The sequence below is a fragment of the Chiroxiphia lanceolata genome, chromosome 12 (assembly GCF_009829145.1).
Source record: "Chiroxiphia lanceolata isolate bChiLan1 chromosome 12, bChiLan1.pri, whole genome shotgun sequence".
Classification (NCBI taxonomy): Eukaryota; Metazoa; Chordata; class Aves; order Passeriformes; family Pipridae; genus Chiroxiphia; species Chiroxiphia lanceolata.
The window spans coordinates 7,652,696-7,679,809 of NC_045648.1; the positions used below are offsets into that span (position 1 = coordinate 7,652,696).

Here is a 27,114-nt window from a genome sequence, read left to right on the forward strand (position 1 = left end):
CCATTGCAGGGCAGCTTGCAGGCTCCAGGTGGTGAGGACCAGCCTGACATTGCAGAGTTGCCATGAAGATGTTGCTGTGGGTGCAGCCGGTAATCAGGGAGGAATTCCCAGGCTTGGAGTCTGGCTTGTCCGTGCATTATCGTGCAGTTGCATTGGTGAGTTAGTTTGAAAGCAGCTTGTTGTTATCTCAGGGTACCAAGGGAGGGAACTTGATAAAAAAGTTGAAGTCCAGACCATTTGACAAGATAGAATGGCCATGAGAATCAGCACGGTCTTTGCAAACATTTAAGGAAATGAAGAGGCAAATCTGGTTTTGAGTTGCTGTGTCTCAGTGACATCCTCCCCATCCTCCACATGCCAGGACTGTTTAAAACCAATTCTGGCTTTAAGTGTGCAGCCTAACAGGAGCTGTAAAAGACTCAAGAAAACTTGTTCTAGTTGTCCTGAGTCACTCTGATGTGCACCAGTTCCCTCTCAGTGGTGAGGGACACGAGGTAGCTCTCCCCTTGCCTACACACAAATATACCTTCTCCCTTTTCCCCATGCCTTCAATCTCCCCATACAGACAGGATAAGTGGCATGAGTAGGTGTAGGCTGCAATTTATGCTTAAAAAGAGATGTTAAGCATCAGAAAACTGTGCTTGGAGGACAGGACCCAGCACACTGTTACTGCACCTTGGCTGGCCCATGGTACTGCTGGATATAGTGAGTCCTTCAGAGCAGGTCCTTTTCCCCTCGGAGCAGATCTGCTGGAAGGTTTTTCCCCAAGCCTTAGCACACTACCTCTTCTTCTTCTTCTGCCCCCAAACTACTAGACACATGGCATAAATCTATTTTAATTCTTTGTCCTTTGGGATAGCTTGACTAGAGATATTTAGATGAATGTTAGTTACATGGTGCAGATGGCAAAGCATCCATCCTTATCTCAGGCACCCAATTACTTTTAGTCATTTAATATCTTCATAATGTTGATGCTACCCTATTCTTCTGCAGGGAAATAGTCCCTTCCCCCATCACTCTTTTCTCCCCCTTTTTCCTATGGTTGCACATAGCATTTCAAGCTGCAGTGAGCTTAGGTTTCCTCCCCTTCACACACAATTATTTCTAGAAGGTGTTAGGACTGCAAGTTTGTAAATACAACACATCAAAAAAAAGTTATTAAAATCCCCCACATTACTAAAGTTGTACAGTCAAACATTTAGAAATGAGGAAAACAGGGATAGAACAGGGAAAGAAGACCAGAACCAGAGGAAGGGAAGGGATGTCTCAGTAAAATCACTGGAATGACTCTCTCAGGAAGATTTGGGGTGGATGTTTTTGTGCCTCCATCACATGATTCTTCCATAATTTCTGGCAAGTCCCTGAGCATCTGCAAGGTTGCATCTGTTGTCACGAAGCAACAGTTGTTTCAATATTACCTGGAAAATCCCCTCTTATGTGGCATCATGGCCAGGTCTCCACAAGCACTGTACGTTTATTGCTGCAGCAAGGTTCACTCTGAGTCTGATACCTGCTGTCCAGAGGCTGGAAAGGGAGGTCAGTAACTCTGTCTTCCACCTAAGTGGATCCCTTCAGCTCAGTTTTCCTGCTTCTCCATCTGCCCTTCATCCCTTGCAAAATGGTGATGATACAACCCCAGCAACTTGCTGGGAAGCTGTGAAAACAGGCACACTCACATCTAGGGAGTTCTCAGCACAAGAGTGATCATCACAACGGAGCAGCTCACAGACAAATGAAAAATACGTGTTTGAAGGACATGCCCTGAATATAGCCCCTCCAGCATTTCTAGTACTTGACTTTGTCACCTCAACACTCTTCGCTGGGTATAGTTTTTGTGCATTTCTTAGCATGCTTTTAGAGGCAAGCTGAATAAAACAGGGAGCTCGTCCATGTCATCACATCAAAACTCAGCTTATCTGCGGGGCTGCGACCTCTAGATTTGCTGAAAATCTGAGTCCATTTAACTGAGTGAGTAACACAGCCACTTTATTTGGCCCTGGGAGAGAGTCCCTGAGAGCAGGGCAGAGGCAGGCTCTGGGCTGTGGACTCAGCTGCCCTTAACCAGCATATCCTGCTGCTGCCCTGAGCTGTAGTGACTGGGGAGGTAGTTCTCAGCCTCTATCAGGAGCATGGGATCTTCAGGAAATGCAGCCAAACCTCAACTTAATATGTAAAACCTTTCTTTTTTTTTTTTTTTTTATTTTACATCAGATTTATAATGTGGCCCAAATTAGAGGGATTTTTTTTTTCCTGCCACTCCCAGAGCTGGCAAGAAGCCAGATTCCAAGGCCCTGCTCCATACAGCTGGAACTGTATGATCTTGCAGGATGAAAGGCATTTTGGAGATGTAAGCTCAGAGTAGCAATTAACAGAAACAAGTTCAGATGCTGTTTCTGCCTACATGCAAATGAAACTCAGAAGAGACTCAAGAGCCAGGCTTGCTAAGGGATGGTTGACACTGATAGGCAGGTACGAGCCCTGTAATCAAGCAATTAATCGTATGGGTGTCTTCGCTGCCTCAGCTTTAACCAGTCTCAGAGGTGAAAGGTTCAATCTTGCACTTCACTGCCGGAGCAAAAGGGGACACACAAGCTTACAAATAAGAAAAGGCCTGAGCTGCCAATGATTAGAACAACTCTCAAGTAACTGGTTGCGTCCAGCATGCTGGAGAGTGCTGGAACCTTTCCCCCTGTAGAGCATCAGTTCTAATGCAGAACTTGTTCCAAGGAGTTAGGAGGCATTGGTTAAATCCAAGGGATTAGACTGTGTGTGTCTGCCAACTGGTGCCACTTGAGAGGAGAGCGCAGTTCTGCACTGAGTGGTCTCCCCTGCCCAGAGCCACACTGATGGGACACAGCTCACACAAGGGACTATCACAAGGATGCAAGCAGCACAGCACAAGCCAAGCTGAACCTGTATTGGCTCAAAATGAGCAAAGCAGGAGCAACCTGTGGCTAGGCAAGCAGGAGCTGAGTGGAGCTGAGCCGAGCTGTTTCGCCCATCTTGCGGCAAATTGATCCCAGAAAATTGGTTCATCGTGCTTAGCTTTTAAGTACTTATTTTTGCTGAGTCCTTTTTTTTGTTTCAGCTTCTGCATGTTACACAAAAAGATAAAATCCAGAAGGAGCAGGGCCCCAGTGTCTCACAGAGGGAGGTGGATCCACACCGGGCTGCTTCAGCTGCACGGGAGCTCACGGCTTCCAGACCAGCTTCTCCTCCCTGTCTGTCTCCTGGCTGCGCCAGCAGGAAGGGAGGTTTTGGCATTGGTGGGAACAGACAACCTTGAAGCGAAACACTGAAACTTTGTGTGACTAAGTGGATTTACCACAATCGCCAGCATCAAATAAATCTCCACCCATGGCCCCCAGCCCTCCCCTGCTTCCCTTTCCCATGCAGGCTCATCCAGCCTCGCTTTGCCAGCCAGCCCCTGCCCTACTCTCTGCCATTCGCCCTTGGGATTTACCTTCACTGCCACCAGCATTTTGTCGTTGGTGGGGCTGAGGTTGTAACACTCGGCCAAGAACACCTTCCCAAAGGCACCTTCTCCCAGCTCCCTCTTCAAAACGATGTCTCTCCTCTTAATATGCTGGACATCTGTTGGAGGGAGGGGAGGAAGAGGGAGAGGGTTGAGGGAAGAATGAATCAGGGTTAATTCAGGGAATGGAAAACAACTAATTCAATTTTCTTGCAAGCTGCAAGGGATCTGAAATTGCTTTGCAAAAATATCTACAGGGATCTTTTTACCCACCCACAGAACGCAGCCATCTCTGGGATGGAGCTAGTCTCACACAAAACATCTGCGAGGAAAGCACTTGAGGTTTATCACGTTCTCATGACAAGCTCGTGGCAAGCTTCTCCACAGGGAGAGGAACTTTTGGGGCAAGTTCTGCTACAGAGACCTGAATCTCTTTGGAATGATCCTGGAAATAATCCACCTCCTGTAAGCGGTAGCAAAGGTCACATACCTCTGATGCCAGGTCAGGCAAGATTAGAAGATCCTGATGAGTTTTGCATTTCAAATGGGATTAGTTTAAATTCAAATGCAGTACATTTTTGGGGTTCAACCTTGGCAAGTCAAATCATTCCCAAGAGGAGGAGGACCACTGACCCCCATGCACGTCAGGGCACAAGCAGGAGCCGGCTGGAAGCACCTGCAGCAGGACCCTGACCCTGCAGCCTTCTACTCGACTGTTACCTCAGAAAGGTCATCCCAGGATACAGTCACTGGCACAACAGACAAACTGAATCCATTAGTTTCAATGATCCTTTCCACTGACATTTAGGATGGCAAGGACTGACAGAGAATAGCAACCCAGGTTTCAGGAAGAATCAGAAGAGCAGTAGCTATTAATTTACTAAAGGTACAAAGGCCAATGAAAATTGGTCTGCTTGGCTTACAGGTCATTCCTAAGGGCTGGGTCTGCCCAGGGATCAGGCACCTACAAGGGTGGGTAAGTGACTATGGGATATCCACTATGCTTTGGCATGATTAAATGCCACTGGCTGCTGGGAGAAGTTGTGGGTTTCCATATTCTCTTCTGGGAAAAATACTAGGGCACAGCTACTTGCCACCAAACCTTCAAGCACTCTTCTGACATCACAGCACCCCTGCAGCTCCTCAGCAATACAAAGAGGCTTTTTAATGCCCATAATAAGCTGTGGAAGCAGCTACAGATGCACAGCCACCATAGCATTTTCTGGAGGCACAGTACCCAAAACTTCATCTCTCTAAACTGTCCTTCAGTGAGGCTTACTGCCTCCCTCGAGAACTCTGGCACCACAGACCACCCCCAGCTTCAGCTTGAGGGTCATGGCAGGGCAGTGGAGAGCTGTACACTTTTCTCCAGTGCCTGGTGAGCAAAAGCTGATGCATGACAGGTCTCCCCAAGCAGAGGCATTAAGTGGGTCAGTGCCCTCTTTCCACTCCTACCCTGAAGCGTCCATAACGCTGAATATGTTTGCTCACAAACTGGACCACTTTTGAGTCTTTTCCATCTCTTCCACCTGGCACAGGTACACACCCCTTGGCTCACGTGCATTTTCCGTGGGACACTGCAGATTCAGGAGGTAGAGGTGACTAACTCCAGATTGCAGACTGGCTGCAGGGACATGTCACTAACAGACATCACAATCTGCCACCAGCTCCTGCCACCCAGGTGTCCAAACAGGTATCTGTATCGACCAGGGGGCATGTGCCCCACAACAACATAGGTAACACAATGCATCAAAACTCCAAGGGATTAGAAGACAAGCATCCTAATGGATTTTGTACAATTAAGCTTTTTAATTAGGAGCTCAGAGGCAGGTTTAAGTAGCTGCCATCTCTGGGCCTTTGGCTTGTTTGGGAAGATGGATGCTGTGAGATTGCATAAGCAATGGGCCTTGTAATGAAAGATGCCTCTCTGGGGAATTCTCATTGACCTTTTTGTTAATTGTTCCGCAGACTGAAAAGTGTTACTTACCAATATTAATAACATTTGTAACATTAAGGCACAGGGTGGTAGGCACATCTAAAATTATTCTGGTATTAAACCTGCAGTGACAGCCAGGGAGAACAAATCACATGTGGACTTTGCCTTCTCCACCTGGTTTAGCTGAGTGTTTAAGGAGTACCTTGAGAAATCTGAGACATTATGTGTTGAAATGTTAAGTGATGCACTTGGGTGAGGAAAGTCCTAATTTAAGAAAAGCTCAAATGGTACCAATTTACTTTACAGAGTAGAGAGAAAGGATTTTTTCCTCTTTCTCTTGGCAAGCATTTCTATAACACTCATCACTACAGTACCTTGGACTTACTGTACTGACAAACCACATATTTGCATTGTTGGTCTCCTGAATACCAGCAGTCAAGAAAGCTGCAGGGGAATGATCTGGTACTAAGAGGAGCCCAAGGACACTTCAAAAAACTCAGAAATGTAGCAATTGCAATCCGATTGCCCCGTTTGGTGGGAGATAAAGTTAAAAAGGAAACTGTCTCAGAATATCCAGCAATACTATTTGAGAATGTTTATACTTCTTGTGAGCAACACCATGAGAACTGAAGGAAACTTCTCTTTCTGAACTCTCCAGAGTCTTGCCCAAAATGTTCAGCTCCCAATTTTTCCTCCCAACAACATCTTAATAAATGATCAGACATTTCTGAGAGCTGGTATCCAAACTGTGTAATTATGTCTACATTATTAAAATAATATCCCTTCTGTGTTCAAGACCAGATTTTGCAGCAAGTTGTTAAAGTCACCTGAGAAGCTTCAGGGAAAATTTATATGAAGAATTAAAGGTGCTATTGCACCAGGCAGAGTTGAACTGAGAGAGGAGCAATACTTTTGCAGTGGTGGATGCATGTAGCACTGCTGGATTTAAAATAAACTTGGGTGGTTATAAAAATAAAAGGGTCAAGAAGTTAAGTAGTTTGACAGCAACTGGACAATCTTAATGCAGAATCAGAAAAGTACTTTTGCTGATCACAATTTCTCTCAACCTCAACTGGCCATAAATTTTGCTTCACAGCATTTTAGACACAAATGGAATAATAAGTGAGTTATAATAAATTGCTTTTTCACATGCTATAGGCCTAAAATAGTGAATTTTACACCAAATTCTTCCATTCACAGAGAGATCAGCACTATGATTAATTCTAAATTACTATTAAAGATGGGCTTTGGCCATAAAGCAGTGACAAACCACCCCGGCACAGTGCAGATGGCTGTGTTATTGTGCTAACCCTGCACCTCTGTGCTCGTCTGTCCTGGCTGTAACTCATAAGGAAGGCAGAGTAGCCATGAAGGATGCTCTGCTGCAAGGGCACCTCAGAGGTTCATCTGCATAAATCTGTTTGCCTCCTCCTGGAGAAAGCAGAGCCCTGTCTGATAAACAGCTGGTGTTTATTTGTTTTAGGCAGGCAGTGGTGTGCTAATCTGTCTCGGCTGTGTTGCAGTCAGCCCTGTAGACAAGGTGTATGCAAACTGCCTTCCCCTAAGTACCACTCTTTGGTTTTTTTTCTCCCCTTGTACCATTAACTTATAAAAACAAGCCAACAAGACAATTCAAAAGAAGAACCTTTGCAGGAGCCACGGGAAGACCTGACAGGAAAATAAGCAGACTTGACAGCATGATGGGAACTCATTCAAAGCCGTGTTGTATCTGCAGGAAGGATGTGAGCACACAACACCGAAATAATTCCAGTTTAAAATGAAACATCTTTTAGTCCTTGTTTTGGGATTACTGTGTTGCTGCATGACACAGACGGAAAGTTGGGTAGATTTTCCACCTTCCTGCTTGTCCATCAAGATTTAACACAGAGAAAGCGTTTCAAACTCTTGTTGTGAATAGCCCATTAACCACACCAGAAAGCACCCCACCTGCAGCTGGTTGGAAATGGCCTGTGACTTCAGTTCAGTGATGGTAGCAGGAGGGGAAGTTAGAGCATTAACAAGAATAAGTCTGGGACGCTGCACCCATCTTTACAAATAGCCTCCAAAGCAGAAAGCTTTCCCTTTCACTGAAAGAGCTGAGGCAGAAGGGTGGCAGCTGCAGATCTGCAAAGGGATCTTACCACCTCTGAACCTTTTTGCAGGACAGCTGACTTGATCTCTGCTTCAAGTGAATTTAATCAGAAAAGTGGCTGTCTAAAACCAGAAACTTCTTCCTCCCTGTCATTGCACCCTCTTCTCCCATCTTTTATGCTCATATTGCAGAGTCTCTCTAGCTTATGGTAAGGTCAAAGCACAAAGACCCCGACTCAACCTCCAAATCCCAGGTAGAGCATATGGAGTTGGTAACAGACTGTGTGCAATGAAAACAACTTGTTTTGAATAACCACCAGATTTCAATCACATGAGCGGATGTTGGGACGTTACATCGGTACATTTCATGAATCTAATTTTCCAATTACTGTCTCATTTCTAAATCAGTCCTGGGCATCAGACAAAGAAGAGATGGGTTCAGTGACACTGCAAATTCTGCATTTCAGATTCCCATCACAGCCAGAATCCTTAAAACCATGGTTTGATAATACAGTTGAAACCTGGATGCACAACTGTGTTTGGACACAGATGACTACAGTGGGAGGTAAATGGACAAATCAAACTCCAAGCAGAGTAAACCATGAGCACTGTCAGTACTTAAGTTACAGTGAAATGCAAAACTACTAATGCTGGATCATTTATACCACGTCAATTTCAACTGTTAGATTAATTAATTTCAATTATTTCCTCACATCTCCTTCTTTCAAACTCCCAATCAGCAAGCAGTCTGTCTCATTGTTGTGTTTTTAGTGAGTTTCTTGATCTTGGACTATTAATTCACAAACAACATGTGGCTCGCTGGCTGAGCAGAAAAAAGTTACAGAAATTTCTCCATTTACTTTTGCCACTCTCTTTACCAGAAGATTTCTAATCTAGCCAAGAAAAGACCAATATCAATTTTCTATAATTTTTTTCTTTCCTTCTCACATGTGGCCCTGTTTTCCCTAAAGGTAGGTCCTTTCCTGTACCTCTCCATCACCAGCTCCTCCCTCCCTATGCTTTTTCAAATCATGGCATTTTTTTCTCTCTTTTTCTTCTTCTCTATTTTTTCCCCTCTTGTTGTTCAAGCCCTGGTTTAAAACTGACTTATTTTAGATCTGTTTCTAGGGTATCCTGATTTGAGTCTGATCCTGGGCTCTTTGTAGATATGGCCTTGATTTTCATAAGCTTCTAAAGCCTCATTTGCATCAACAGCACTTTATAAATGATAACAACAATGACTATTTAGTAGTGGCTGAGTCATTTGCTGTAACAACTAATTTATGCTGAAGAATTGTCTCTTTTCTTTATACCTAAGTTGTCCCCAAAAAGGTAGCAAAGTTCTCACTTAGTCAATATGATTCATTCATTTCTTTCTTGATACTGCTGAAATAACTCTTATGAATAAAGAGCTGCACAGCTTTGCTGTTCCATGACAATTAAAACCAAATAATCAAAGCTTACAATTTATACTGGAAATCTTCTTATTAAGACATGTAAGTACCAAGAAGAGTGCCTTTCATGTCAGGCAGTCAATTGCAGCCTGGATGTCAACAAAACATGTTGATGAGTTATCCGATGTACCTGATCAGAGCAAAACGTGCACATCAGGTAGGACCAGATCAAAGAGCCTTGCCACTGGAGGGCTGGTAAGTCATTCTCTCACAGACTTGTCTAACAGTGAGAGAAGATAATGCATACACAGGCTGCACAGAGGTGGAGTCTCCCTCCTGGCCTGGAGCAAATCCATCAAAGTCAATGAAGGATATTGATTTCAATCAATGGCTGCTGTGAAGTATGTGTAAACAAAGGGAGAATCAGTCCCACATCATTTTAAAAAATGGAGACATAAACAGGCTGGTTCTCATCTCTGCATGGACTCTGAGTAGGTAGCCCTCCACTTGTGGTGGCTTCTCTCCCAGCTCTGACATGAGCCACCTCTGGGAAAGGGCCTGGGTACACGCTCCAGCAACTCGGCGCTGTGCCCAGACACTGGTTCTTTGCCAAGTTCCTCTGTAAGACACCCTTCAAGGACTTGGATTCAAAAGAGTTGTTGATTATAAGTACCAAGCAGTTCTGACACAAATCATAGAGGTTTATGCAAAGCATATCTGAATCTTTGGGAACCTGGTGGAGCAACTACAGTTTCTGGCTCAGTCAAGGATCACACTCCATAAAGACCTTAAAAGATAACTATTTTATGTTTCTGCAGTTCTTTTCATTTTCTTACCATCAGCTTCATTCCTTATGAGCAGTGCAAGGCAAGAGTGCAGATCCCAGGTGGGAAGGAGGCATTATTGCCCAGCTGACCCAGCAGACCCAGAGCTAATGCACTACATGCTGCTAAATGAACCTCGGTAAAAAATAACAAGCCTTGACGCATTTAGCTGGGCAATCTAGGTTAAAAAATTATCCAGGAATGCCAGTCAAAACCAGGAGCTGTCAGTGTAATCAGACTCAGAAAAACAGACCAACCTCTGCCTGCAGATCTCTGATGCTTTGTAAATACCTTACATCCACCACTTTCAAGCCTACCTCTGGCGACCAGGACATATCAGCTCCTCTGGCTTTTGCTGTTGCAATAGCAGATGGAGAGGGAGTCCTGACCCAAAGGGCTGCCTTTCAGCTCACTCCAGCCAGAACTGATTCAAGGAAGAGCTGTCTTTCTGCAGAACAGCCCTCAACCTCCACAGAGGGATGTGATTTGCAGCATGGAGTGACTGGATTAGCACCCGCTGAGCTGCTGTAACCTGAGCTGCAGCACCGGCTCCGAATGCAGCCACACAGAGACCACCAACAGTCCACATGTACAGCGCTCTCAGAGCTGAAGGCAAGTGGAAAGGGAGTGTGTGTGTGCATGTAAAGGAGCTGAGAGAAAAACAAAGCACACCTTAAACCAACAACTCACCAGACACAAGTCCAAAACCTGCCAGGGTCCCTCACTACATCACACTGAAAACCACTCCGAAGTGGATGACATTACCTGGACTGACATTACCTGGAGTGACATACCTGCAAAGTTTAAACCCAAACCAAACCAAAATCTCATTTTCTTAATGAAAAAAATCTGGACAAAAATACAGTTAGAATGCACTTGGCACCACTCCACAGACACTAAGCAGAAAAGCCTGTCCCAGCTTAAACAACCTGACACTCCTATAAAAACAAAACACAACTTCAAACCCTTCTCATCCATTTCAGTCACATAAATCTGAGTACAAACCACTTGGTAATTATTTTATGAAGAGAGCAAGGTAAAGTGTCCCATGGCTACTAGGTGCTGAGCAGTCTCAACTGGGATGCACAACCACTGCATAGTTCTGCAGAACCAACAGCCATTTCACAGAGATCCCTGGAAAAAGCAAAGGTTCACCCCATGCTTGCCAATGTCTCTGTATGCACCAACTCCTCCTCATCTGGCTCCCACAGGAACACAAAACACTGCTGACGGGACCAAAACCTTATTAACATTCCAGACAAAAGAGCTAAAAAACATCCAGTGATTACCAACATCATCTTCATCTTCTCAAATAATTTCTGGTTGGCACTAGGCTGGAAAGATAAACTGCCTCTCCAGCTTCAGCAGTCTGTCTCCTCAGGCATCAAGCACCAATTTCACATCCCAAGGGGACACTCGGGCTCTGCTTTTTGTATACAAGGGTTAACACACAGCTGGGCTCTTCTGAAGAGGAAGACTAGGACCATCAGAAGACAAGTAGAGGAGGGACAGAGTAGGCTGCAGAGGTCTTTCCACTGGGTGAAATGCCCAAGAGCCTCATGGCAATGTATCACAAAAAGGATCATACACAAAGCATCCTCATCACTGACTCACTGATACACTCCAGCAGCTCTTGGAAATAGGGATTGGGATTCTTGGCAGGGTGGGAGGAAAAGGGAAAGAGAGAGGAGAAGGGAGTCTTTCTGGTGAGCATGTTTTCTTTCCACCAGCCAGGCCCCTAGGTCCCCTGCTGCCAAAGCACTCAGAATAAAACATTAATTCAATACCACACATTTAATTACACATTATTTGAAAGTGAATTTATTTAACGGAGGAAAATAGTCTTCAGAGAGCATCTGCCTCCCTCAGACTCATGCATCTGCAGGGAGGGGGGCTTGGAGAGGAGATACAAGGAATAATGGTTTGTTTTACATCAGCAGCTATTGCCGTTCAGCTCATCCCTTCAAAAGAGGAGATTTTAAAGATATAGAGTTCTGTTTTGCAGGAACTTACCGGTTGATTTGATTTTCCAGCTAGTTTTCACTTGATTGGAAAGTGCTGCTGCAGACAGATACCACTTGTCTTTCTTTTTTATTATTTTTCCAAGGGAAAGGAAGGATTACTGGTGGAGGGACGGAGGAGGATCGGCTGCCCCTCGAGAGACCACGTGATAGCCAGATTTCAGGCTTAAGGCTTTAACAACACAGTAATCAGACACTTAACAGCATCCTATTGCCGAGATGGATAATCACAAGAAAGCTGGAAGTGACCAGGTCTCAGCAGCAGCCTCCCAGCATTGAGAATGTCTCCCAGCAGGAATGTAGAGGCTTACCTTCTACCCCGAGGTCCCAGGGGCTCTTGGCTATCGGCTCCCCCAGCCTGCAAGCTCACTGCCATGGCTCTGCCTGCTCCAGCGGGGCCTGGAGCCTGGTAGCACCTGCCTTCAGGCAGCGTTGGATCTCATATTTCCCCAGTCAAAGCTTCACCACAGAGATGGGAACAGACTCCAGTGCCTGGTGCAGGAAGCAGGCCCTCCGTGGCTGCATGTGAATTGTGCTGAGCTGTTGCAAGGCCAGAAATGAGATGTTGGGTCCTTTGTAGGAAGGAATTTGCTCTCAGCAAACTCAGTCTGAACTTTTGCCTTTGTGGTCCTGTGGGCTATGGCACCCCCACATCAGAGAAGGAGGATGTCACACAGGGCTGGGTTAACTGCCTCATGCCACATGAACCTTTCTCCCAACCCTCATCGCTGCACCAGGTCTCCCTCACACTCCTTAATTTGGGAGCAGCACTGAAACGCTCCCTCATCTTTGCAACAGCCTCGATTAGATGTCATTCCTGTCCCAGAGGGACAGGCAGACACAAAAGCGTGTCGTGCACCACCACTGCTGGCACCCAGGAGAGCTCAGCCCAGCCAGTACTAACCCCCACAGAAGGGTGTATCTAACCAGCAGACAACCCATGGTCAATCACCACCCTTTTTATTCTCACCAGCCAGATCCTGCTGGTGTCATCCCCACCCCAGCCATCCACTTCAGTGCCACACTGCAGTTGCTGACATAGCCAGGTAGGTATTGCAGCACAGGCTTCAGGTCACAGCATTAAGCTTTTCCTTGTAATTTTGAGGATTCTCAGGGGGTTTTGACACTACTATTTCAATGCTGTTCAGTCTCTTTCCTGATCCACGGTTTGAAGGATCTAGCTCCCACCACAAATGCTAAAAAATTCCAGATATATTGAATATGTTCTGGAAACTATGTGACTATTAGAAGGGTGGCATTAAAGAAAGAGGTATGGTTTGGAAGTGGTTCACATGCTGTACTACAACTGTGGTCCCTTACTCTGAACAGAGTAAGAACTAGCCCCAAAGTTGGGTGCAAAATGAAGAAGTATCTTTAGACAAAGTGCAGTTCCCTCCAGATGTGGAAGTTCATAAAGATTTCAAGAAAAATCTGTTGTGACAGAATTTCTGAACCACCTCAAGGCAGCAAATTTGGTGAAAGGGTCTCGTCTTCTGCTTTTTCCAGCTAGAGCTCCAGGCGGGTTGGAAATGCTTCTGATTGTTGCCATCCTCCCATCCTCAGCATCATCACAAAAGGAAAAGACAATTTTTGAAAAAACCAGCATCATGTGCTTTTTTTTTTCTTGCCTTTTTTTTTTTTGGCAACTGTGAACTCTGGGTAGCAATGTCTTTTCTCGCTCCATTCCCAGTCATTTTGCCACCACCAACTTCCTTTCTGATCATTAAATGAGTGGCTAATGCAGCCAAACCCACGGAACAAGAAAATTCTAAAAGTAAGGCCATATGGAGTAAAAACATGAGGTGTTGAAAGACAGATCTCAGGCTCAAGTTGGGATTTCATTAGAAAGTCTCCCTCCAATTTGCCCAATTTCCATCTCTCCTCTTCCTTCCCACCTCCTGTGACTCCCTTTCTCGCAGGACTGACACAGTAATTGTGCTTATGTCTATGGCTTGATGAGGTGTTCCCTCGGACTCACATTTTCCCATACAGACCTTGTTCCGTCTTTGTTTCTGCCTGAGGTTTCCTTGGCTTTCTCCCTACTTGTCTGCACATCCCTTTTTCCATCTTTCCAACTTCTCCTGCAAAAGGAAACCCCTGAAGGAGGAGTAATGTGAGACAGCTCTGCCTGCTGAGCTCTAAAATTACTGTGGTTTGGGTGATTTAGGCTATTGTTAAGAGGTAGCAAATTATGCAGAGGGGGATAAAGAGGAGGAGGATCTTACAAAGGAATTAGTTAATCTGATGGGGATAGCAGCTGGTCCTCATTTAACCCTCCAGGTGTGTGCTTCCCCTGCTCCTTTGGCCTATGTCTGAGTCACAAGTAGGATGCAATGAATGCTGTACTAGTGTTAATATGATTCTGCACACCAACAGAAGAAAGGGAACCTTAGAAAAAGGTTCCCCTGAAAGGGGGGGGACCTGAAAGGTTCACTGCTGAAAAAGAAAGAAGGTAACAGCAAAGTAGGTCTAAATGAGAGAAAGAAGCCCACCAGTACCCTGGGTCCATCCCACAGAAGAGGATCCCTGAAAGGCAGCAACTCAACCATGCATTGACTCCAGAGCTGCTCCACAGTGGAATCCGGTTTGTTTCACAGGCACTGGCTGAGGCATTGTCCAGTCAACAGCACCTTCTTCTCCTTGGCAGGAACAGACCTCTTTGAGGAATGAGAGGTGAACCAGAAAAAGGTCTCCTTGAGTAAGGCTTTGGAAATCCATCATCACCGGGAGTTCAGTGCTACTTAAGGAACCACAGGCATCCTTCCCTGATGGCACTGCTTCACCATATCCCTGCTGTGTCCTGCATTTATTGTGATGAGAATCCATCTTGTTTGATTGTCTCTGACACTCCCAGTGTGTGAAGAACATGTGATGATAAAACAATATATATTTGTCCATTTGTCAGTCTGTCATCTTTCAGCAATGCCTCACGCCGTTATGAGCCAGCTGATTTGGGTGAATTTTCATAAAAAACAGCACAAACTTCACTGAGTCTAAAAGGGGAAAAAAAAAAAAGAATCCTACAGTTTTCTCCTGTGGCCAAACATCAGTGTCTGCACCAGGGGAAAAATAGCCAGTTAATTCTTCTTAAAGGTCCTAGTGAGACTCAAGAAAACATTCTGCAGTGCTGGTAGCTTCAGAAGACATGATTAATTGCAGATGGTGGAAAGGTGCATGTTCAGCTTTAACCGAACTATGTGTGAGGACTGGATGATTGTTAAGTTGGTATTCAAGGCACATGGGGAAGGCAACCCACTAGGAACTTCAGCTACAAAACCAAGATTATATATATATACTTCTATATATGTATCATATATGGCTTAACAGCTTAAATTTAAATGTGCATTCTGAAGTTTTACAGCAAGAACATACTGCTAGTGGAGAGGAGAAAAATCAACAAGATTGCTGGGAAAGGTGGGAAAGGGTAATACTGTTTTGCAGTTAGGTGAGGATGCAGAGGCATAAAAAGAACCTCTCAAAGCTGGCAATTGCGATTTGTAGATGAATATATGTGGGTGAAGCTGAAGAGCACAGAATGGAGTATAATGGTGGAAAGATCTTCAATATGCCTTTAGCTGTTTTTCTTCACTAGCCTAAGACAGATCTCATTTCATCAGAAAATACCTTGAACAAGACTATATATGTTGCTTTCCTGAACTACCTTAACTGGAGGGCCATCATCAGATCCTGGGTTGGTAACATGGAAAAATCAGAGGCCGGCGTCCACTAATCCAATCCATCAGTCTGCCTGCAAATCCTGTTTCCTTATTGCAATCTGAGCTTGTAAAGTGACCCCAAATTCAGCTTGTATTAAAAAGGTCACCTTGATGTCTTTTCTTTATCAATCAGAGTTTAAATCAAGTCCCTTAACCTTTTCCCAGGGCAGAGATTTTTCAAGCAGCTAGTGGGAAAACCTACCCAGATCAATATCTGAGTGCATATGAACACCCAAAGTTCAAAACTTCACTCAGACTTCTTGCATTTACACAGTCAGCTGCAATTCTCCTGCAAACGAGAGCTCACATAAAGTCACCTGAGGTCCCCAGAGCAGAAACTGGAATTGTAGAGAAAGAAGACAAAAATAAAAAATAATGAAGGAATAAATAATTGCCGAGCTGTCAAAAATCACTTCTTCATTTCTGGAAGGAGATCAATGAACAACAAATTTCTGTGCTGTCCAGCTTGCTTTATTTCTCCTTCCTTAATGGATAGCGCTGTGTCTCTGCGGCATAAATTGCAGTTTCCCCGTGCCATGTCTCTTCCAGTGTGGGTACATTCCCAGTACTGCTCACAGTATTGCAGGAAGGTCCAAGTGGTGTTCTCTCTCTCTGCTTCTCTTCTCTGTCTTGAGATCCCTCTCTCTCAAACACATCCCAAATCACGAGAGGCACTGGCTGTGTCTGGGGCCTTGGCTATAGTCAGAGCTGGTGAAAAATTCCTCAGTCCGTGATGATACAAAAGGGAGGACTCTGGTTCTTCCTTCAGTGTTTTCTTTGCAGTTCGTTAGCAGACATCATGAAAAACAGGTGATTAGAGTGACTTTCAGGACACATCACTTTCAACCTCTTTCCAATTGGAAACACTTTTAACCATAGCTCTTTTCTGTCCCTTGCTCTTAGGGCAGATTTCTACAGAGGCTCTTATTTTAAATCCTGCACTGATGCTTCTAACCCCAGTCATTAATCTCAGATGCTGGTCCTTGTCAAATACTTGTGGAACATCTCAGTGTACTATATCCACTGAATTTCCCTTAGATATAGTTGCAGTGACATCCTCAGGGAATGCCAGCAGATTAGTTGAGTGTGACCTCCCACAACTTCAAGCCACATAAGTTTGGCCTTAACAAACCATTGCTTTCCAGGTGTTCTCTCACAACATCCCTCAAAGTTTAAGAAGCTTTCCAAGAATTTCCCAGAGCAAACATTAAACTTACTGGTCTGTCTCTTGTCCCCATTATATCCACCACCTTCCAACCCTTCCAACTCTCATCCAGCTGCTCCATTTTAAATAGACAGTTTAAAATGTCAGCAAAGAGTTTTGCAACTCGTGTGCATGCCCTCAGGTGTACATTATGGGATGTGCTCTTCATCTGTAGAGAATACTCACCTTGTCCCATGCCCTTGAACAGCTGGCCACTCATATGGGGAGATCCTTCTCTTCATTCTCTACAAAGCTGGATGCAATTTTGGCAGATGAAAAATATTTAATAATCCTTCTCTTATTGTTGATTCAAGCTGGCTTTTGTTCTGTCATCAGTCTAAGTTTTCCATATATCACGCTCAAGATAAACACCTTCTCCTCCATATGCTCTGTACCAGCTCTCAGCAGTGCCCCATCGCAGTCTCAATCTCTTGCTTAGCCAGTCTGGTGTATGTCAGTCTCTTCATCCTGTTTTTTATTATCTTTATTTTTACTAGACTTAATATTTAGGGCAGCCTTCCCAACTGCATCTGAAAGACCTGCACTAAAGCCCAGCCAGATTTCTTCAACTCATTTTGCATTCCCTGTAAGCCTGTTCGCCGAAAGGCCACTGGTTTTGTGCAGCTGCCCTTTCTGCAGACCCTCCTCAGCACTTCAGCTCCGCAGGGAATATAATCACTTCAATTTCAAGTGTATTTATTACAGCTGCTCAATTTGCTTTAATCTGTCATTTCTCCTTCTCCTCCCCCCACAATTGCTTTCTTTTCATTGAGCTATGAATGCACTGGAGGATGCTTTTACCTCCGACCCTCCTTGACTGCTCCAGCCCCATCCCTGCACTGGCTCATGGGATGCCTTGTGCACTGATTACTGCTCGTTACTGTGTAGCTTAATGAATGTGCCGGGCCCTTTGCACACAAATGTCACAGACAGCATGCTCCCACTGGTGACCCCTCAGGACTAATTGAGGGAGAGAAGACAACCCTTTCATGCACAAATTGCCTGTATCATCAGCACCGAGAAGTAAAGAAAGACTGCAAAACTCTCCCAAGCCTGTCTGAGAACCTTAACAACAGAGTGCCCATGTCTGCCTGAGTCTTGTAAAACAACATAATTCTGGGCAGGGAGAACAATGTTTTTATGTAGGGGATGTATGTCCCTTCACTGACAAGGCTGAGTGCAAAACCACAAACATCCCTTCAGAGCTGGAGCTGAAACAGCCAGAGAAGCCCCAGTTGACACGAAAACCATCAACGTGCCTCCCCGTATGTTCAGCTGTGTGAGCACACACACCTCCCGAGGTTTAATTGGTGTATTAATGTATTAAAGCACTGACACAAACAAACAGGGACTGCTTTCATAAGCTACAAAATCCTTGAGTACATTGTAATTAGCTGGGCTTGTTAAACCACTTAATAAGAAACAGATAGCACATGTCTGATGCCCCTGCGTCTTGGCTCAGAGGGAAAGACAGGCAAGTGCTTAAATATGAAATGAGTTCAGGTGAATCCTAGGAACTGTTCCCCCAACAGAGGGAACTTCTGCCCAGGGCAAACAGAGCTGAGACCAGCACCAGGGTCACAGGCTTCCCCTGTCGCAGTCCCCACTCCTCCCCTGGTGTCCCCACTCCTCCCCTGGTGTCCACAGCTCCCAGGATGCATCTGGGGTTTTCAAGGAAAGGTGGGAAGGGCTGGCACTGGGGGGAAAGCACCATGTTGGACACAGGGTGGGTTACCTTTTCAAATGTTAGGCTTCTTCCCCTGTGACATCTCATCTTTGGAGTATTCTGGGGAGGAATTACCTGATTTCTGAAGCAGGTAACTGAGGATCATGAAGTATATGGCTGTATCTTAGCATCCAGTGTGTTGATTTGGATGGAGTAAGGAGAAGGGAGTATATTCACATAATTCCATATGACACAGCGGTGCTACCATGCCCTGGATTTCACCAGCTCACAAAGAGGACCAAAGTAGCCAGAGCCAGGAAAGCATCCAAAATACAGACCAAAAGATTTCTGTCCAGCAAATCATCACCAGGACTCATGCTGTAAATACCCTTTTCCCACTCCCCACAGAGTCTCAGGAAAGGGGAAAAGTCATCAGGAACACAACCAAAACAGGTGAGACAATTGTAGGGTTACTCACTGTCCTGAATGCAAATGGGCAGGCAGTGTTTTAATTTTATCCCAAATCCCAGTTTACTCCTACAGTGATACCACCAGTCCATGTGTCCCTGCTCAGTCCAGCTGGCTATCCAGCTCCAAATTTAACTTTCCCCAGCACATCACCACGCACAACTGCAGCTTTCAGAGAGCGGGCAGAGAAGCTCCCTTAAACACCGCCTCCACCCAAGTCCACCACGGGGATTTGCAGCTCTGCAGCTATTCCTAGATCCCAACTGGATTCTTCTTTTCATCTTTGTTCTGCCTCCTATTCTAGTGCTGAACCCCAGGCTTGCTGCCTTGGAGCTTCCTCCAAATGCTGCATTCATCCATTTTTAAAGGTGACCTTCCAACTTTAAAGGAAGTTAGCAAGCCTCACTGTCTTCATTTGCCCTCTCCTTCTTTTCAACCTGCTCTTTATTATGAATTAAAAAGGGGCCTGAAAGGTTTTCTCTATTAAAAAATAAAAGCTTTAGAAAGAGCACATTTCCAAATCATTTCTCTCCCAGTTTTTGCAGCAGCGTCTTGGGTGTCACGGTGTTTGCTTGCTGCAAACTATCAGCTGCCAGCTCTGATGGTGAAACCTGCTGGGGGTTTGGCCACCCACTCGACCCTGTGGGTGCCTGTCACCCCACCCCACCACGGGTCATCCTCTCCCTTGTTCTGTCACTGCTGTTTGGCAAAGCAGTGCCCTGAAAGGTTCTGGGTGAAAAATAACTTTTGAGGGTGCAGGGCTGGTAGTGGGGTTATTTTTAACTTGAACCATACTAGACACCCAGGTTAGACTGTGGCCTCATAAGGTCTTGTGCTGGCACAAATGAAGAGCAGCAAATAATTGAAGTTCTCTTTATTTCACCTTACTGCCAAAAGTGGATCTTACAAGCCCTGGGGCTGTGTAGTGGTGGAAAGGGAAGGTGTCTCCAGCCTTTAGCAGTAAGATTACTCCTGCCAATGAATTGGTGACAGTAATTAAAAAGGCAATAGCAAAGCAACATGATAGTTTCCTGCTGCTGTGGTACAACATTTTGACATTTAATCAGGACAAGTAGAATCTGAATTTTTGCTGTAATACAACTAATGTAAGAAGGAAAACCATGATCTTATGAAGTGAAAGCTCAACTTCCAGCCCTTCTCTTAGATTACAGAATCAAACAAACAACAACAAAACACAAAGAAAATGCAAACAATCAACCAGTCCCTCTTCCTCTCTTTCCACTTTGTTAGCTGAGAGTTCTGCTGCTATCCAGACAGGTTGTGTTGACTATTTCTTTCTGCCAAGAGGTCAGGACACCACAAACCAGCATCATACAGCCACACTCTGGATTTAATTATTGGCATTTGCTTCTGTGGACATCTGGCTGTCAGGAACAAGGCTGACACCCACAAACTCATTTCATGCTGACCACCAAGTGACCACAAGGGAGCAGGAGCCCTTATTCACAGCTGGTTTGTGCCCCACTGAGCCTAGAAGTGTCTGGCTCAGTTAGAAAACACTCAGCCTCTCTTCTCAAACCATTCAGTTATTCCCACCTGCCATTGTTTGCCAGATTCAGTGTTAACCCCTCAACCCTATTTGATCCCATAGCATCACTAGGACTCTTTCATTCTCATTCCAAGCCAACATGTCCATGATTTTCTCAACAGCCCTACGGTGTTCTCACACGCTCATTAGGACACACACCTCTTTGAAAGCCAATCATAAAGCTGCACAACATGGGAAGCAGTTGATTAGGTTCTTGCTACAATTATCTACTGAAAGTAGAAGAATAGTTCAGATTTTTAGGAGAAAAAGAGGGTTTCCCAAAGCAAAGGCAAGATTTCAAGGAGGTACTACCAGGTCAAGATTTAGTACAATAAATAATAGAAGGCTCCTCGCCTCACAACCTCAGCCTTTTCTTAGCTCTGATGCTCAGTTTCATCTTTGGGTGATGAATGATTCATGGTGCCTTAAAATATATATAATCTATATCTCCTAGAACAAAGAGTCTTTTTTTCAGGGGGTTGTGAGGGAGCAGGGAGCAGTATGTGTGATGCCTGCACTTGGGCTTGGATGTCCCTTGGGAAAGGACCCTTGTGGCTCCCTGCTTCTTTCCAAACCCGAGAAGCTGTTCTGAGCTTGAAGCTGAGCTCTGTGGGAGACACCAGCTCAGCCTCCATGACACAGGGACGTGCTTGCTACTGAGGGTTTCAAGAGCTGCTGTCTTGAATCACACCCAGGACAAGCTCAGAGCCAGGCTCTTCTCATCCATCAGTGCACTATGGGGGACTTCAGTCATTTATGCAGAATTACAGATGGAGAAGCTGCAGCAAAAACTTACCTCCATGTCACAGCCCCTGAAGGCGTTACCGTCCCGACTTCCAGTTCTTTGCCTTGGGCTGTAGATCACATTTAATGAATGTGTCTCTTCCCTTGGAAATCCAACACCATCTTTCCATTATGAATATTTGATTCCTTCTATGCACACAAACACAAACATACACCCCTGCACCATGATCAGAGAACATCTACTTACTTCTCCAGACAAGAACACCGCTTTGGGCAATTCCAGGGTTGTTATGTCAAAGAAATAACTGAAGAGATGGTGATCTTCTGACTTCTAGTTGGGGAACCTAAGCATGGAGCTGGGTAAGATGTGGTGAAAGCTCCAACCCATGAGGATCTGTTCTTACTCAGAAGGGAGCACAGGGAAATGGGCAGGCAAGAGACGGAGAGGTCTCAGACAGGGATGGCTGGGCAGTAAAATTCTCTGTGGCTCGTGTCCAGCAAGCTTGGGATGCCTCCCTCCTTGTGCTGGCACACCAACAGCTCAGGTACATGGCAGACTGAGCTTCACAGTGCTATAACCTAAGGGCACAGACATGCCCCAAAAGGTTGAACCATCCCTTCAAGGGATCATCCAAATACATTCCTGTGCAGCCCTTTGTTTTCAGTGGTATTTTGGGGGATCAGAGAGCCAGGTTTCAGTCTGTGCTGTATCTACAGCTCATGATCATGTCCTTGCTCTTTTGAATCTTAGAGATCTTCCTTAGAAGGGATGTTGTCGATCCTTACCTATTTGGGTATACCTGATCATATCTTTTACGCTCAGGAGTCTTCTTTATTTTCTAAGGATGACTGTCTTTTTGGTGAGAGATATTCTTCTTCCCTTGTGAGACTGCTATTGATATCAATCTGCTCGGCTTTTTTGAGGTTCAGGCCAGCACCGCTGAATCCAGAGAAGGAAATTTGGCACAACATCAGATGCTTCACGCATTACAACCACGCAGAGAAGCTTGAGGACCTACAGAGAACAGTACCCAGCTCCCAGGAGTCCCTACTGAGGTTAACAGGATTAAACTGAACTCAGTCTAGTCATAGGATGGCACCGTCATCCAAGATACACTGTCAGAGATTTTGCTACCTTCATCTGAAGCCATGGCTGCACAGATCTTCTGTTGGGATTGAGTGGCAAGCATGTCATATGGCTGCAAAACAGGCTATCCGTCTGTGATGGATGCTCTGCTGGCCCCAGGCAGGAGGGTTAAGGCCCACCACAGCCTTTTTTAGCTTATTGCTAATGAAAATGAGAGGCTGGCACCATCATCAAGGAGTCACCCTGGCAGTTCTGTGCTCCCAAGTTTTCTAAAGAAGTGAACAGCTATGCCAACCACCTCCCACAGCTCTGCCGTACCTGCTGGCACCCCGGCTGCATCCTCCAGTCTCCAGACCTGACCCGGGTGGTCCGAACAGGAGCAGCCGTGGGTGTTAACCCTGGTCTTCAGCAGCACTTGGCTCTTCTCATTTTCCACTCCCACACAGTGCCAGATCTGCAGCGTTTCCAGCCAGAAGAGCCTCTGCTTTCTCCTGAGCAGGGACTGACAGTTTCTCACTGATACTGTCTAATGCAGTCACTTATCATTTATGCATTTAGAGCAGATCCATCAAAATAATTGCTGCTAGAGGTCTGAATTCAATACATTACACACAACAGCTCCCTGAAAGGAGAAAAATGACACTTACCTGCCTTTAAGTGAGTCCCTTCTCAGTCTCCTGCAACATCTGTGCACCGTGAGATATGGTGGCTTTGGGGGATGGGTACCACCGGAGTTGTTCAAGCAGTGCTGAGCACGTGACTGGAGCTTAAACACTCTGAAACTTTCAAACCCTCTGGGACCATCTGATGAAAAAATGTCTCTCAGAATACACAAGCAAACCTGCAGCCACCTTCAGGAGTCTGCTGGGGACTGGATCAGGCACTATCAAGGAAGAAGTGACTGCACAGCTGTTCCTATCATCCCCAAATATTGTCTGACGTTGACACGGTAAACCCAAAATGCTCAGTTGATCCAGAATAACTCTAAAATTTCTAGGCAACAAGGCCTCATGAGGAAACCAGAGCAAAGGTACAACTCTTTAGCCTGGCAAGACAAGCTCACAACAGCGACGTTTGAAGTGTGTACACTGTATTATCATGATGTCACCTTACATGCCTGTTATTGGCACTAGGAGCTGAATCCTGGCAGGACCAGGCCTTGGATACATCAGCTTGCAAGACCATGAGCTCCTTCTCGCTTGTATCAGATGTTGCAATATACTCCACCACCTCATTGGCCTTGTCCATGGACAGCAAACATCCTTCTCTCCCTCTCCCAATTATCTTAATAAACAGCCTAGACACATCTCTGACTCACTTAAAATAATGATGACCTGGCCACAATCACTTTGTTCAGACATCCTGGCAGTTTACCGAGCCTAATGCAACTCCAGTGTGGCTCTGCCTGACTCCTCACACACAAGGCTGACCTCCAGCAGTGGCTGCACTGACAACAGTGGATGGAGACCCACACACAGGTCAGACACTGCCTGCTCCCAGAATTCAGACTGGAGCCATGAAAGCTACTTGCTCTGAAAACAAGCTCTTAACTACTCCAAAGGCCCAGGCAAAAGCAGTTTTTCTTGCCTGTAGACTGATCTCTTGGGATGGTACCAGTCCCAAGATACAAAACAGAAACATGGGGTTAAGGACAACCCCAAATACCACATGACTGAATGAAGAGCATCTCTGCATATTACATTTCTGGCTGCCTGTCTGAAACATCCACTCATCCAACCTGAGAGCAAAACCAGCACCCATCACACAACATGAATATTTGAAGCAAAACCTTTGAGAAAAAAAGGCCAAATATTATGAAATCATAAGAAAATTCTTACAAAAAGCCAACTTCTCTGCAGGAATCAAACACGGGTCACAAATGACTCACTAACAGCAGAGCAAGTCATTTAACCAGCGCTTGGAACAAATCCCTCCACTTTGTATAGAACAACCAAAATTTATTCCTGCTGATTAGTCAGCAGTTACACTCACGAGTTCAAAATTAATATAAAAATTCCAATGTAGTTGTCTTGTACTTGCACTCTGCTTTACTGCTGGAGAGACTATCATCTTTATGAAGGAATCCTCCTGCAGTTATTTACCAGTGTGGGAGTGTGGGTTGGGATTTATTCTAGCTCTGTGGCATCAGACTACATGCTGGCACCACCAAGGAGCCTGTCTGTCACAAGGAATGCAGGGGGGAAACCACAGAAGAGACAGGCAAAGCAAAATTCACCACAAGAGCAGAAGATACATCATCACTTCACCAGGTAAAGCACATTTTCCAGCTGTGTGTGTGCTGGTCTCCTGTCATACTCTCTTCCCTTCAAAGCAGCTATATGCGCTTCCCCACAGCTTGTAAAACTTTTCTTCCAATTGCTCAGGCTCTGCAGGCACTGGTAAGTACATGGTTAATAAGGACTCCTTGGCTCATTGCACAAAATGCACCAAAAGTGCTTCCAAATGTTAAGAAAAATGAAGTCACTCAGCATTGATTTCTTTTATGGTCTCTTGCTGCTGCTCCTCCAAACCCATGGTTTTTAGCTTTACTCCTGTGTCTAGGCCTCTTTATCCTCTGCTAATGCCAGAGCTTAACCCTGAGGATCTGCAGCTTGTTCTGGGTACAAGTCAGAGCAAAGCAGTGATGCAGTGCTGCAGTTTGCTGAATCAGCCCACAGCTCCCAGGAATTCTACCTCCCTAGACAGGACACAGATACAGGGAAACAGCAGATCTCCTGGTAGATAAAACCACCACCTCCAAAAGAAGCTTCGGCCTCTTTGGAAAGAAGGGGTGACTCCTTAAAAGCACATCTAAATAAAGAAAAGAGCAGCAAAGAGCATCAGGACTCGTTTGGTGCAATGTGGATAAGCAGCTGTGGAGACTCAATATACCCTGATCATGACCTGCAGCATCACACACATCAGACACTGCCCTGCAGCAAGTCTGAGCCCAAGGTCCCACCAGGCCATGTACTGATTCCATCCTGCAGAAAGCTACAGTGCCAGAAACATACTGTGCCCATCATGCTGACTCCAAGTGTGAACTAAAAGAAACATGATTCCATCTTTTTAGAGCCCAAATGCAGAGAACCAAAACTTTGTTTCTTTGCTTACTCACGCACAGGCTCTACACTCTACAAGAACTAAGAAGGCAGGGTTGTGGTGTTCAGGAGGAGCTGATATGGACCACTGCCTGCACCCTACCAAACCAGTATCCTGAGCTTCCTCAGTAGCAAGCTCTGAAATCAGCTCAAGAGTCATTTGAAGCCAGCCTTGGGAGGGAGAGCAGGACAGCAGCATCAACTCATGGTCCACTGTCACAAAGAAGACGGAGCCTTCACATGGGTAATTCAGGCAATAAGAGATGACCAAGAAGCAAGAACAAGGAGAAACAAGTGCCCAATCCCTCTGCAATGCATGTCAGAGTCTGTGGGCATAGTTAAACCAGCTCCTTTGGAACTGGCAGCATTAAAAATATCTTAGGAATACTTATGTAAGGAGTCAGTTGCCCTGAAACACAAAGCCAAGTGAACCAAAGCTGACCACCATACCAGCAGCCTAGGTAATTAGCTAATCAACCATTGTTTGAAATGTTTCTGGTCTGTAAAATCTGATAGCAGATCCTGGAGTAGTGGGGAGGAAGAGGCAGAGCTTCCAACTCATGTTTGTTTCCCACACCTCAGAAAGGAAAAGGAAACAGGGATGAAATCCAATGCAGCTCAGCTACTCATCCTTTGTGTAAGGTTATGTCAGGGGGCAACCATTTGCCTCAGACATTAAAGACATTCCTGGAAAGGTTAAGGTCTCAGCCATCTCCTAATCCTGAAAACCACAGCATCCAATCACTTCTAGAGACATAGTCATTAGAAGGGAATGGCATGCAGAAATTCACTCATAGCATCATTTTGAGACATTCGCTTGAAAGTCATACCAGAAAGTTATAGGAACAGAAGAATGCTGGAAAACATGTCTTTGATTTGCTCATCAAAACTCTTACCAGGTTTTCTAAGAGAGTTCCAGCACCATCCACCAATATCTGCTCAAACACACCCCCAGCCTCATGTCCACAGTCACCTGCAGGTTGGCACAGAGGCTTTTAGTTACATAAATGACATCTCCCATTAACAATTCTAAGACACAATCACTAAGACACATACTCAAGCCAAGCCCTGCATGCTGCAGAATGGTTCCTTTCTCCTCCTGGAGCATCCAACAATCCGGACATGAACTCCTGATGAGGAACCTGAGTGTAGCACTCACCTGTACCCCACTGACTCTACATCAAACACATCCCTGCTAGTTAACAGGAGGCTAATTGTTCCTGAGGATGGAAAAACAACACCCAACAGGTGATCAATTTGCACAGGCAAGCAAGGAGACCTGAAGCAACAACATGCCCTGAAACAAAAGCACTGCAGCCAGAACAATCTTTTAATGTCAAGCTCCCTGAGAGATAAGGCTTCTAATAAAACTTTTTCCACTAACTATAGAAACTCTTCTTGGCAAACTCTGACACAAACTCCCTGCAGTAGCAGCTCGTCCCTGAGAATATGACCATTTTGAGCTACAAAACCCAGCAGGTTGACAACTGAGATCATCAGCAGCTAAGCTCTCAGGCAAGAAAACATCTTTGTGCCTGATGAGAGTGACAGAAACAAGAGCTACACCTCAGCAATGTTCCCATCACAAAAGTAAATCCCACCCTCCACACCCACCAAAGAAGAAAACAAACCAAAATCCCCACACATGGACCATTGTCACGAAGAAGTAGACTATAGGACATGTCATTCTGAATGTTTATTTATTTTGTCTTCAAAGAAGAGGCCTGGTGCAGCTGTTTCGTTAGAAAATAAAGTGTTTATTAAGAAACTAGACATTGAACACCCCTATAGTCTCTGTGAAAAGGGACCGTCCCATTTCCCATTAGCACAGGATGATA

At 45.2% G+C, this 27,114-nt stretch overlaps 1 protein-coding gene across 2 annotated transcripts in view; it reads right to left on the reverse strand.

The window, feature by feature from the left end:
• NTRK3 (neurotrophic receptor tyrosine kinase 3) overlaps positions 1-27,114 on the reverse strand; it is a 209,089-nt gene that overhangs the window by 37,857 nt on the left and 144,118 nt on the right. For both annotated transcript variants that reach the window (XM_032700246.1, XM_032700247.1), the window contains exon 13: positions 3,464-3,594. In XM_032700246.1, the coding sequence (XP_032556137.1) occupies positions 3,464-3,594 (131 nt within the window). The remainder of the gene's footprint in view (positions 1-3,463; positions 3,595-27,114) is intronic.